The following is a 14,005-nucleotide window of genomic DNA, read 5'->3' as shown; positions in this document are numbered from 1 at the left end:
ACAAGATCTAAGATAATGATAAAAATATATTTGCATAGATTACTCAATAAAAGAAACCCTAGACTGAAAGGAAACTCTTTTTCACCATTTTTCTCATTCTGTTTTTCTTGTCCCACCTTGCTTTCCCAGTGCAGCACACCATCCTGCCAGCGATCCTGGTGTGCTGACCTCCACCCTCCGCTAAGTATCTGCTTGACCCCATTAGTTCTCTGATTCTCTTAACTCCTCCACAAGCTCCTATCATCTAAAGATAGTCTATTTATTTATTTATTTTTTGTTTGTTTTTTTGTTTTTGTTTTTTCTTTTTTTGCCGTAAGCAGGTCTCTCACTGTTGTGGCCTCTCCCATTGCGGAGCACAGGCTCCGGACGCGCAGGCTCAGTGGCCATGGCTCACGGGCCTAGCCGCTCCGCGGCATGTGGGATCTTCCCAGACCGGGGCATGAACCCGTGTCCCCTGCATCGGCAGGCGGACTCTCAACCACTGCGCCACCAGGGAAGCCCAGTCAATTTATTTTTAATGGCTTTCTACTCCACCACCCCCCACCACACACACACATACACACACACACACACACACACACACACACATGCACACACTCACTACACACACCCCTACTACAGCCCCTATTTCTCCAACCCTGATCTTTTAGCCTAAGGACAATTTTGGAAATCACCAGATGCCCCAGATCATGGCAAGTTTCCAAGAGGGCAAAGAACAAGATCTGCAGCCAGCTGGCTGGGCTGCTTTGTCAGATGACGATTGTAATCTTCTGAGAGGGATGCAGAACTCTCAACATTTGCTACTGAATGGGGGGTGGGAGCACATTAAAAAACAGTTCGCGGGGCTTCCCTGGTGGCGCAGTGGTTGAGAGTCCGCCTGCCGATGCAGGGGACATGGGTTCGTGCCCCGGTCTGGGAAGATCCCACATGCCGTGGAGCGGCTGGGCCCGTGAGCCATGGCCGCTGAGCCTGCGCGTCCGGAGCCTGTGCTCTGCAACGGGAGAGGCCACAACAGTGAGAGAGGCCCGCGTACCGAAAACAAAACAAAACAGTCCGCATATTTATAATGTGAGTGACTGTGAATAAGAGCTGACTCTGAGCATTAAGACATGCATTTTATATCTGCTCTTCGTTGACATTTCTCAAAAAAGCTATATACCTAACTGGGAATAGAGGATAGTTTCTCTGGATGATTCAAAAAAATCTTTTTCAGAGAAATCCAGAGACCTACTGTACTGCAAAGAAGGAAAATATCTTTTGTATTTGGGAAATTTTAACTTATCAATAGACACTTGGTCCCCTGCTCTGTATTATGAAGAGTGAGGATTTTTGTTTTAGTAAGAAAGATTCATTAGAATCTTCACTGAAACAGTGACCTTCCACCTTATTTTGACAGTAACATTTCCCTGGGTCTTCAAATAGGCTATTAAATTAGCCCTACTGTTATTTCTGATAAATTCCTCCTCTCTAGTTATTTCTTTCCACTATGAATAATTTGATAATGTGATTAATGTTTTGAGCTCCTTCAAAGACCTTATAGGGAAAAAAATTACAAATTACTATTGATTCCTCATTTGAATCCACACTGTATTTTATTTGGGTCATTGTTTTATGTAGTAATATTGTGTATTATTGTTTCACAGCTTGTTAGTGGCCCAGCTGTGGGGTACTGATCAATGGTTCAGTTTCAGCCTTGGAGGGTATATTGTATAAAGTTTTTTCCATAAGTCAGCACTGGCCCTGACTCTAATTAGTGTTGATTTGAAGTATGGAATAGGGAGTAAGCTTATTAAATATGCAGATTACTTTATAATGAGTAGGGGTGATTATTGACTAGAACCACACTGTAAGAATTCATTAAGGACCTTGACAAATTAAACAAGGTGATTAGAAATGAGATGAAGTTTAATAGGGACAAATATGTGATAATTCACTCAGAGATGGAAAGAACAAACTCTGTACGTGTGTGTGTGTGTGTGTGTGTATAGTTTAAAATTGGGGGATGTAGGCAGTTTCAGAATGAATCATCTGTCAGTTGTAAATTTGAAATGTAGCATTGGTGTTTATAAAGAAAATGACCAAAGTCACCTAGCAGTAGATAAGTTGTTCAGGACTTTTAAACTACTGTGATCTATTTATAAGGTCCATAACTTATGCAAAAATTGCAATAGAAGAGAAGAAAGATGGCTTAGTTAATTACAAAGTAAAAAAGGGAGTAATAGATCCTGCAAGTAAAAGTAAAGGGATTTAGTGTTTAACTCAGCAAAGAGAAGGCTGAAGGAAGAAAATGAAAAAGAAATGTTTTATTACATAAAGAAATAGTGTTCTAGAGGTGGTGAGTAGCTATTGTCCATGTGACTGAGAACAAAATGAGAGGATTATTTGAAATGGGGGGGTTTAGGTTAGGCATGAGTAAGGACTGCCTGGTGTTAAGTTTTGTAAGTCATAAAAATGTCTTAGGAAGAAAAAGTCAGTTTTGGAGGCTGGCTTATGTACCTTAAGGAATGTAATCAAATTATGTGATACCTCCAGGAACTCTCAACTCTCTGATGCTATGATTGTATTAGGATTCTTTCTTAACATCACTTAGAAATTTGTTGATCCTCAGGGAAATTCATGGGGATTACTCAAGTCCTTCCTGTATTTTCAAGGATATAGGAACATGAAAATCTACTATTCTACTATTGAAGTATATTGGATTAGTTGAGGATATTGTCCTAACAAATTTTACAATTAGCTGACAATCAATAGTAAATGTAATGCAATGCTGGCCATACAAATTTAGAATAATTCCATATTCATATTTTCCTGTGTAAATAAATATTGCAGCTTCATGATATGTAAGAAAGAAACTGCACAGGAAAATTGCAGAGCAATTGAATTCACAGAATATTCGGCCTTTTGCACTGGAGTTTTGCTTAATTAGTATATATATGTGTGTGTGTGTATGTGTGTGTGTGTGTACACCATGAAAGACTACTTTATTTGACTAATAGGCCATTTAAAATAGAGAACAGAGTCATAAATGATAATTCTGTCAGCAGGTGGAATGTAATGTCTGCCACATATCAGGTTGCATGACATGACGAAATTATTTCCTAGCTTATAATGTGGGTCAACAAGTCAGGCAAGACAATCAGAGTTTCAGATGACTGTTTTCTCGCATTTATTTAGCATTGTCATTTTGGAGAGAGTTTAACCATCATCTTTATTAATTACTGCCTCCCAGCAGCAAGAAGGACAGAGTGCTTCCTCCTTCCTCTGGGTTCTCTAAAATGACCTATCATATCCACAAGTCTGAATCAACTTCTAAAAAGTGTATGGGAACTGCAAGTCTCTCCAAGTGCACCTAGTCTCTGATATCCATCTATCTCAAATGCATCTATTTTACATGAATTTCCAATATTACCTGTGACCATCCTGTCTATACCACGTGGCAGATAGGGGTGCTTTTGACTCCTCTTCAGGGGGAAATATTCCTAAATCTCTCGGGAAAGACTTGAAAGTCATCTCCTGGCATGTAACCCTCCATGCCTAGTAATCTACCATGTAGGGACAGTTTTTGGAAGGGGGCAATGCCCTCTTACGAGTACCTCTAGACACTTTTTCTAGACCAGGCACGTTTGGAATTCTGATGGATATTTAAATAGTTTTTTAAAGAAGTTCAGAGCACAGAGACCTGAAGCCATCTTTTATCTAATTTACTCTGGTGAACCACATAAGGTTGGGTGTGAGGGTATGTGAAGGATGTAGGACAGAAGTGGGGAGAGGGACAGAACAGAGGGGCTGGAGAAGGAGGCACCACTCAGGCCTTATTCGAGCATCCCACATGGAGCCCTTCTCATCCGCTCACCCTCCTCTGTAAATCCCCAGTCCTCTTTGGTCCTCATATGGTTCCTCTAATAAAACACCCTCTCCAACCGGGGGGCCTCCCTTGGGAAACTCTCCCTGTCTCTGCAAGTAAAGGAATCCTAGCCCTCTGCCTTGCCTGATATCCTTCAAACTTGTCAGCCTCAGACTTCAGACTTCTGCTGTCTTGAAAACGAAAAAAATTCTGGCACCATGAGAGAAAGAAAAACACAAACACATCCTCTCCACTAGAGATGGCTGTGTCTGGGTTCCTCCTGAATTACCTTGCTCCATAAATTATACTATTTTAGGCTATACAATCTCATGTTCTATGAGAGAACTGTATTTCCTTCACTACTGTGACTTTGACCTTAATCTTTTTAAAATAAGAAACCTAGCATTATTGGGCTAAAGAATATCCAACTCTTTCCTGAGCCTGCTTTCATTAAATATCGTTAGCCCTCATGCACTTAAAATAGTTCTCACTGAGCTCTTCAGTATGGACTGAACCATCTGCAAACCAGATTTTCTTCTGACATCAGGGAGTGTTAAGAGTCCTGCTTACCGTACCATTTACCCTTGATACCCTTTATGTTTCATCAGACTTCCTTTCCAAACTTGTATATGAGGAGCTGGGAAAACTTCACTGAGCAAAAGAAGCTACTAGGATTCAGAATGTGGTTTCTCAAAGGACAAGTGGTCATTAGCTACATTGCAGTAGGAGACAGGAAGCCTTTCCATATGCTTATCTGTTCTCCTATAAGTAGAGCATTCATATTATTGAGACTTCTTCGTCTTTATGTAAATACTCAACCCTTGAAAGAAAAAAATCCTAAAGTTCAGCTTTCTATAATAACACTCAGTATTACCAAAGGTGACTATTCTCTCTTTGTTCTGGTGCCTATCTCTTCTTTAGCTACTAAAACCATGAATTCTTTTACATTTTTTTAATCATTTCAGTTAGCAGAGTTAGTTGAGCAATTTTCTTCACCACTTCAGTTTGCTTCTGATATTTTAATCAGAAATCACTCATCAAACCAACCACAAAATTGTCGTCTCTGTTTCCACACTGCTGAATAAGTATCCCTCTCAGGAATAGACATTCCACCTTGTACTGGATCCTATGTTTACCAGAACATTGGACTGTACCTCAGCTTTTCCAGATATTTTGTTTCAGTCCTATTTGTTTAATTTTTCTTTGTATTTGCCTTGCCTCTGAATTTATTTATGGCAAACTGTCTTGTTTGCAAACAATTCACTGGTGGTCCAATAAAGCTTTTGCAGCTGATTTTGATACAGGGAAAATTTCCAAAGCTCCCTTTTAAAAAGTTGTGTTTTCTAAAAAAAAAAAATTTTTTTTTCCTACAAAATACTGCTGGCCATGATTAATCACCCACAGAATGGCTGGTAATACATAGTAAAAATCCCATTTTTATGCAATGCTAGTTTACTGGGAATGCTGGTTTTCCAAGATGAAAGCGTCTTTCTAATAAAGAAATGGAGGCAAAACAAATGAACCTCATTGATTGCTATTTTTCAGACCCTGGGCTAGGTTCGGAGTTTCAAGATAAATAAAATAAATAAATAAATAACATTAAAAAAAAAACCATGAGCATCAGTAACATGCATTCGAATGAGGTAAACAATGAAGTAAAATTTCGAACCACAATGCTAAGGTGTGAACATATTTTAAGTATTAGAAGAGCACAGAAGAAGCAGCTGAGTTTGATCTTGAAGGGAAAAAATTCACCAGGGAAGACCAGGAAAGATCTTAAGCTGAGAAGACACCTACCAAGCAAGGAATGATGAAATGGTCTGTTTGCTGTATAATGTGAATAGGAATGAAGCAAAAGGTTGTTTTTGAAAATGAAAAAAAAGTTTTTAGGCCAAATTTTGGAAGGATCTTGAATGCTACAGAGTTTGAACCATTTTCTAAGGGCCGTGAGGTATACAGGAAGTATTTAAATAAGTGAGGGATGGGATCAGATTTGAATATTAGAAGGAGCACGTTAGCTGTGGTATGGAGGATGGATTAGAGGTTGGTGGGAGTAGAGATAGGGGAAAAGCGTAGAAATAATTTTCTAGGTAGAAATGATGAGGGTATTGGCAACGGAAAGGCAAAGGTAGTGACAGATTCCCAAGATTTAGGAGGTAAAAATGTACAAAACTTCATGAGAGGTTAGATGGGGTGTGGGAGTTAAAGGCCACGGGTGAGGAAGAGCTTTAGCTGAGATGAATCTGTTGGTGGGAAAAATCAAAAGATGGCAATTCTAGAAATCATAATAGAGGACAAAGTACCAGCAATAATAGTAATAAATTAATAACTGCAACTATCAGTAATTGAGCACTTAAAGAGTAAGTTCTAGGCTAGGTGTCTTGTATCAAAATCTACTTCAAACTTCCATATACCTTATTATAAAATGATTGTTTCCCCTATTTCACAGGGAAAGGAATTGCAATTTGGAGAATTTTAATTTTTCCAAGGATTGAAACTCAAATCTTTACGTCTTCAGAACCCATGTTTTTAGAAGCAAAGAGGTTGCCCAGTGCACAGCTGTCGTCAGCACCTCTCAGTGGCAGGCCTGCCTTACCAGACCACCTCAATACATTCTCCAATCCTTTTTTCTGCTTCTTGGATCTCTATAACACTAATGTTCTCTCTGCTGGCCCTCTGTTATGGCATGTAGTTGTTTTTTAAGTGTTCACTTTTGGAGTACTTTTTGTGATTGGAAAACCTGCCTCTGTGCCCTGCCCACGACAGCTCTCAGCCACTGCAACCAATGAACTGCAGTGGGTACCAGGAAGGCTCTTTATGTGGTTGCTAATGGGCTCTTGGAGTTACAACAAAATGTGTCCTTTCGCAAATGCCGAAATTAGCATCCAGAGGAGGCAACTGGGGAGAGAGTGTGGGAGAAAAATCCTGAACTGAGTTGGAGGACACTTTTAATGTACCCCTGCTTGTTTGTCTCTCTTTCACGGTCAGCCCCTTTGCCTGAAGCATCTAGCACCTATGCTATCAACCACGTTCCATTTTTCTCCCCCTGAAGAAAAATCCTTCTGATGTGATAACTTGAGTCGACGTGTTTCAATCCGTTAAAAATGGGATTAGACGTAAAATTCCCCACAGCTAAAGCTGGCAGCTCACTCTTGTCATTTGTTGGTGAGCATAACATACAACCAGACTCAAATATGAAAGAAAAAAAGAGAAGAAAAAGGGAGAGAGAAAGAGAGGGAGGAAGGAAGGAAGGAAGCAAGGAAGGAAGGAAGGAAGGAAAGCAGGCAGGCAGAGAGAGAGAGAAACAGAGAAATGGAGAGTAGATGGAAAAGAAAGGCCTATGAGAGTTATTTTACAGTTTATGTAGGTAAGAGCTATTCTCTTAATAAAGGAAAACAGGTAAAAATATGAGTGAAAGTTCACTGCAGAGGGTATAGGCATTAGATTTTTAACTAGTTGACAGCTTTAGAAATGTAAGTAGCAACACATTCATTATAAGATAATTTCATTAGCAAAGTCGTATAAATGTCCCAAAGAATTTGCTATGAAGAAAGTTACTGTTTAGTATCATAGAGTCATACATTCTTGTACTTGGAAAGGAGATGAGACATTAATTCAACTCCAATTCATGAATCTCCTCGTTAACAGTATAAGAAGTCATCCTGCCACACACACACACACACACACACACAATCCATTAAAAATCATTAAAAGGGCATTATAAGGTGAGGAATTATTATAATAATAATCTTTGTATCAAAACAATAGCTTGATTGAATACTGATATGACAGGATCACTAATCACTCTTTGAGGAGGACCCTGTTACTCTCTCCATTTATAGATGAGGAAAGTAAGGTTAAGAGCTACTACCTAATATTACACAGCTCACAAATAACAGACCTGCTTGTCTTTAAAATCTAACCTACCCAATATCAAAGCTATTGCTATCAGATATAGCTAATATCAGACTATCACATGTATTAAAATTAATTTCCAATACTTGAAGGGCTCTAAGTGTTTATTCTTCTCATGGAAAGAGTTTGTAATCAGCCTAGATCCACCCAAATTCCTAAAATTTACTTCCACAGAAGTGTCCTAAATTACAGTTTCTCAGTATATGTGATGTTTAAGCAAATAGTTAAATACCACTTACCTATCAGACAGTATTGTTTAGTATCCATGGGTCGCTAGTCGTATAGGACACCAGTACAAGAAATAAAAGACTCTCAGTAAGATGTTGAGAAAATAAGACTGATGAGAGTGGGAAAGCATTTGCTTTCTTTTAGCATTCACCATGTGTAGCTGTGGACACGCATTTTTACTATGTGCAAGAGTCCGAGTGTGGGGTTGGAAGAGGAGGGCTCAGATTCACAGAATTGATCATTTGCGGAATTTTATGTGAGTGTATGTAGGCTTTGTGTGGTTAGGGAGAAAGATAGACTATATTAGTATGAGTATATTCACAGCTAACTCTTTTTCTAGAATTCTCTAATTTCCCCATTTCTTCTGTGGCCTGGGTAAACATTGCCAATTGTTAAAAAAGGAAATGTCAATATTTGCCAAGGTAAATTAATGTATGTATTAGGGGCTTGTTGATTATTTTATAATTGTTTTGCATTTAAGCCAATGATTGGCATGTCTAAATAATACCCACTCAGATGTTGACCTTAAGATATAATGTTCTTGAGGATTTCCACTTGCGGAATAACCTACTTGATTTCTTTTAGGGCCTCATAATATAGGCCATAGCATTTCTGCAGATCTAAAATATTATGAGCGTGAAAATAACAAAATTACTACTTATAATAGGTACCCCCTTTCTCTGTTGGGCTCCTAAACCAGCTTTCTTTTTTCCATAATAAGCTATTTGTGCTCACTTCATTTTGCTTTATTTTATTTTTGTCACCTTTGGTGTGCTATCTTGGTGTACTATAAAGGAACAACACTGAATCAGACAAACTATAATTTTTATTGCAAGCAGATCTCATGGAAAATTTATAAGCTGAACTTGATATCAGAAGTGAAGCCAGAGGGAACATACCTTTGCTCTAAGTTACAAAATGCTCTGCTATTCTAAATTTGAATTACGTTGAAAATAAACTGCTTTTTCTGACATCCAGAACTTCACACAGGCAACATTTTAAAATACTGTTTAAAAATTTTTGTGTGTACAGAACAGTTTTGCCAGCTAAAAACCTGTTTGTATTATAATTCTACATTCAAGTTCAAAGCTGATATTTAAGGTGATACTATGGCACAGAAACTTGATTATGTTAAAGATCCCAACACATGATTTCAATTTTCTTTTCACAGAAAGCTAAGAAGGAGTATTAATTTATTTAGCAGTATTTTACTAGTATGACTATTTGAGCAAACCAGTTATATACATAGATATAGGCATAAACATTTTTCACCCCTACACCATGATCTCACCAAGTGGAAACCTTCTGAAAGTTATAATCAAAATTGATTGCCAGAACTACTAGGCAGCAAGGAGCCAGTCGTATCCTGGGAGGGTTTCTGATGAATCCTAACATGACCTTCTCTAGCCATACACCTTTAGGTTCTAGAAAGTGCAAGCTCTGTACATCTACCTAACCTTGCCCTTGTATTTATAGATATTGAGTGAATGAGGCGTGCTATCGTAACGTGTATTGATAAGTTTCATTTCTTCCCCCTGTGTAACCAGTTTAGATCATTGCTAAACAGTGGGAAATATGTTAAAATGTTAATGTTTTGAATATAGTTTTACTCCTACTACTGGAAACATTAGTAAATAAGAAGTAAATTGTTCGTTTGAAACAAAATTCTTATTGCTGTACTATTACCAAGATAATTATGGTATGTTCCTACCAAATGCCCTGCCACTCTGGTATTAGGTTGCACCCTAGCTACCTGTAGCTCCCTTTTATTCCTGCTTCTGCCCTCATTATTTTTTTAACTTATTTATTTATTTTTGTTATTTATTTATTTTTGGCTGTGTTGGGTCTTCGTTGCTGCACACGGGCTTTCTCTAGTTGCAGTGAGCGGGGGCTGCTCTTCATTGCGGTGTGCAGGCTTCTCATTGCGGTGGCTTCTCTTGTTGCAGAGCACGGGCTCTGGGAGCACCGGCTTCAGCAGTTGTGGCTCGCGGGCTCTAGAGCAGAGGCTCAGTAGTTGTGGTGCCTGGGCTTAGTTGCTCCACGGCATGTGGGATCTTCTAGGACCAGGGATTGAACCCATGTCCCCTGCATTGGCAGGTGGATTCTTAACCACTGCCCAACCAGGGAAGCTCCCCTCACTATTTATTTATGCTTTCACTTTAGCTTTTACAAATGGTAGAATTAGCTCAATAGTTGTAGGGTATTCCAGAAAACTCTTCCCTTCAAATAGTAATTTTTAAATGCATAATTTTATGCAGTAGAAGTGTAGAGCAGAAAGGAATTACCATGATCTCACTCTTTTCCTTAGAGTACATGATACACACCAGCAACATAAAACTCAATAAAATGCAGATTAAATTTTGCTGAAAGCTATCATTAGAAATTGTCACAAATATTCCTCTAACAAACACTACCCATAATGTATTGTTTGCCGCACAGTTTTGCACATGATGGAAGCGGTGACCTGCAAGAGTATTCCCAATACTCTTGCCCAATGTTAGTGTTAGTTGCAGAGACCCCCAGGAAATCATTAGCAAACGCCATCTAGAAACAGACCAAAAGGTCAGAGGTAAACGTAACATGACATTCATAGCCTGTGATTGTGGAGGGCTGTGGGTATTTGTTCTTGTTCAATATATACTATAGTGCTTCAAAGCATCTGCTCCCATTCTCAGAGGTTAGTGAGTTTGAAGCGTGCCAGCATCTAATTTTGAACAGTATTCCAAAGGCACATATTTGTTCTTAAATGTCAGTCATTAGGGTTGGACACCTACACAAATTCAATGAGTTCCAGTGAAGTGGTAATTGGTTCTCCAAGTTAGAAAATATGGAGTGGCTCAGAAACTCAAATATAAGGAAATCGACCATCAATTTAGAGACGAATAACCTGGGACAAGTAGATACAATCTGTAACTCGAAGATTGATTTGGAAATCCTGGAGCATTATTCTGTAAAAGAGAAAGCTGAAAACATATTCAGCTATCCAAAAGCATGAAATTTATTCTATTTGAATACAAATAGAAATCTCTCTCTCTGTCTCTCTCTCCTCTCTCTCTCTCTCTCTGTCTCTCTCTCTCTCTCTCTCTCTCACACACACACACACACACACACACACTCACACACAACCACTTAAAGCAAATCTAGCAAAATAAATACAGAGAAGAGTCAGCATCTTGCAGTAGAAATAATATGGTTTTGGGAGCTGGTCAGATCTACATTGGAATTCTATCTCTATCCCTCACTGACTGTGCCACACTGAGCTAGTCCTTTATTCCCTCTACTGAAGTTTTCTTACCTACAAAATGGGTGAAATAGTTCTGAGCATGAGGCATTGCTGTAAGGATACTGTGTGCCAACTGCCTAGCATGTATGTAGTAGCCACTCAATAAGTAATGACTCTTACAAATACTAATTTTTAAGTATACATCTACTTAAATATGTTGTTTATACAAAACGTAATTATTTTATAAAAGTATTTAAACCTTGCCACCTAAAAGAACATAGGCTTAAGGCTTGTAACATATTGACATTTTAAAAAAACTAAATGATTATATGACTATCTAGCAATGTAATTTAATTTGTCTTTGGAATTGCTAGATGTTTTTTTCACAGTGAAAACAAAAATAGCATTGCCCTATCACTAGAAATTTCCACCTTTCCTTCAGTAATGATTTTTGTCTTCTCATGATCTATGTAAGAGCCATACACTCTTAAAACAATTCTCCTTATATATTACATCTTAATGTTAAGAAACAACAAAATAAGAAAAGCAATTTGACGTTTGTATTTACATATATTACTTTTTGCTTCTTTTAACTTTATTTCCACTTGAAAATATTCAGTACTCTTTCTTGTGTCTCTCTGCTCTCCCAATAATCAAGGTCTCTCCAGGACCTTTCCAAGCAAACAGATATCCCTTATGGCACAGTCCTGGACTCTGCGGTATATGAACATGTTCGCATGAAGGGAATGAATCCTTTTGAGAGGGACAGCATGTATTCCCAAATGTGGCGGATGATCAACCGAAGCAATGGATCAGAGAATAACGTTCTGGAGTCCCAAGCAGGCATTCAAAAGGTACTGGCCATAGTTCTTCATTCATAGTCTACCATTCTGTCCCCCATATTGGAATTGCTAAACTGAGTCTGGTTTACTTCCTTTTTAAAATTTTAACTTTGACATAGAGTTTTCAGTTAAATTATACCTTTTATTGATTTAAGAAGATTTTGAGGTAACTCGCTGTACCAGTAGAGGGAATTGACACATTTCTGTGGTGTGTCTAAAGGATCCTTTTCCAGTGGAATTCCAAAGCTAGAAAACATGAACTGCTATTTTGTTCAGAACAGTGTCGGGGACATATACACATGAGGACTTGAAAAGATTTTGACAAATCCCATTCCAAATATCATTCAGGTTATCCAGTTTTTTCAAATGATTCAGGGTATTTTCTACACTGCATTTGTTTTTCGATGAAAAGTTTATGTTATGATTATGTGAAGCTCTCTGTGAGTAAAAGTTAATCTTCTCCACAAATGAAGTTTCTACAAAAGTCTGTTTCTGTTTCCAAAAGTGAAAATCTTTATTTATATCTTATTTTTATAAAACCATCATTTAGAAGTTATTTTAAAAAAAAACTTAGAAAGCAGTCCTTTGTGTAAAAAACATGAAGCTAGTTTTTATTCTGGGCCGTGGTTTATAAACTTCTACACAGAAGTAATTCTTTCTTCCTCAGGCCCCATCAACCACCATGAGAGAACTGAATGATTTTTGCTTAAAATTATCCCAGTGGCTATTACAGTGAAAATCCTAAGGGTTGACATTCAATAAGTAATTATGGGATGACCGAATGAATGTCTAATAACAGCATCAATGATGGTATATACTTTTTTTCTGTAACCTTTCACAGCAGAATAATTTGGACTCCAAGTCTGAGTTCTCTGTTCAAAAGGCAAACTCAATAATACCATGTTGGAGAATGTTTTGATGACTATAAAAGTTATTCTGCCACAGGATCTAGCATTATTCTGTGCCTTTTCATATGTTTTCCTTTATCTGCTATTGCTATTGTGATGGTTCCCTAGCATCACCCTGGTAATTTGTCAGTCACTACATTGATATCATTATTTTAAAACTGACAATGGTGACATAAACCTCTTTGCAAGTACTAATGATGCTTTTAAAATAAGAGAATGTCCTTGAAATGTTAGCAATGGCCTCTAATTCCTTCATCCTTATTATATTAATCCCAGTTTCCCAGAGCCCAGGTATTGATCCTCTTGTCTTTGTCCAGAGGCCCATTGGCTTTTAGAAATTAAACACAGTACCCTCCAATTACTGGGGGCATGCAGTGGGGGGCAGGTGAGATTGAGCAGGTGAATGGACCTATACTATATGTTGTCTGGGGGAGAAGGGAGGATAGATTTTAGGATTTACAGGTACTCATTGTATGTGAATGAATTTAAGCCTCAGAATAATGGTTTGGGGAAGAGTTATTTTCCTTCATATTGTCTACTGTTAAAAACAATTTTGCGTTCTTGCGTATAAGTATAAATTGAAGTTCACAATTTGTATTTCTATCCATTTTAGATCCAAAGCTCCTCACACTTTACAACTTTTTTCTATACCATAGCATTCCAGAGAAAATTCATTTTCTTTTCTCCAGACATACAGATTCAGAATAAAAATAACTTTTAAACATACATATTCACCAATTCATTATTTATTCATTCATTCATCCAATATTTGCTAAGTAACAATTATGTACCAGGCACTGAGGTAGGAACTGGAGGTAAACTCAACCACAGAGGAATGACCACTGGATTCATGAAATACAGGGTCTGGTGGGAGAGAGAGAAAAGGAAACTAAAATACATGATCAAACAAAATGACTTAAATTGTGACAAATGCTATCAAAAAGACAAATAAGGTGCTATTGTAGAAATTAAGAAGGAAATCTATTTGAGAAACAGTGATCAGGTAAGTTCCCAGAGGACGTAGGATATTATCTATGATCTGCCT

General features: G+C 37.9%; 1 protein-coding gene across 3 annotated transcripts in view; it reads left to right on the top strand.

Moving 5' to 3' along the window:
- GRID2 (glutamate ionotropic receptor delta type subunit 2) overlaps nucleotides 1-14,005 on the top strand; it is a 1,390,615-nt gene that overhangs the window by 1,125,043 nt on the left and 251,567 nt on the right. For all 3 annotated transcript variants that reach the window (XM_060299788.1, XM_060299787.1, XM_030865662.2), the window contains one exon: nucleotides 11,869-12,064. In XM_060299788.1, the coding sequence (XP_060155771.1) occupies nucleotides 11,869-12,064 (196 nt within the window). The remainder of the gene's footprint in view (nucleotides 1-11,868; nucleotides 12,065-14,005) is intronic.

This window comes from Globicephala melas, chromosome 5 (assembly GCF_963455315.2).
Source record: "Globicephala melas chromosome 5, mGloMel1.2, whole genome shotgun sequence".
NCBI classification, from domain to species: domain Eukaryota; kingdom Metazoa; phylum Chordata; class Mammalia; order Artiodactyla; family Delphinidae; genus Globicephala; species Globicephala melas.
The sequence above is the reverse complement of the archived record's forward strand: the minus strand, read 5'-3'. Positions and strand labels throughout refer to the sequence as shown.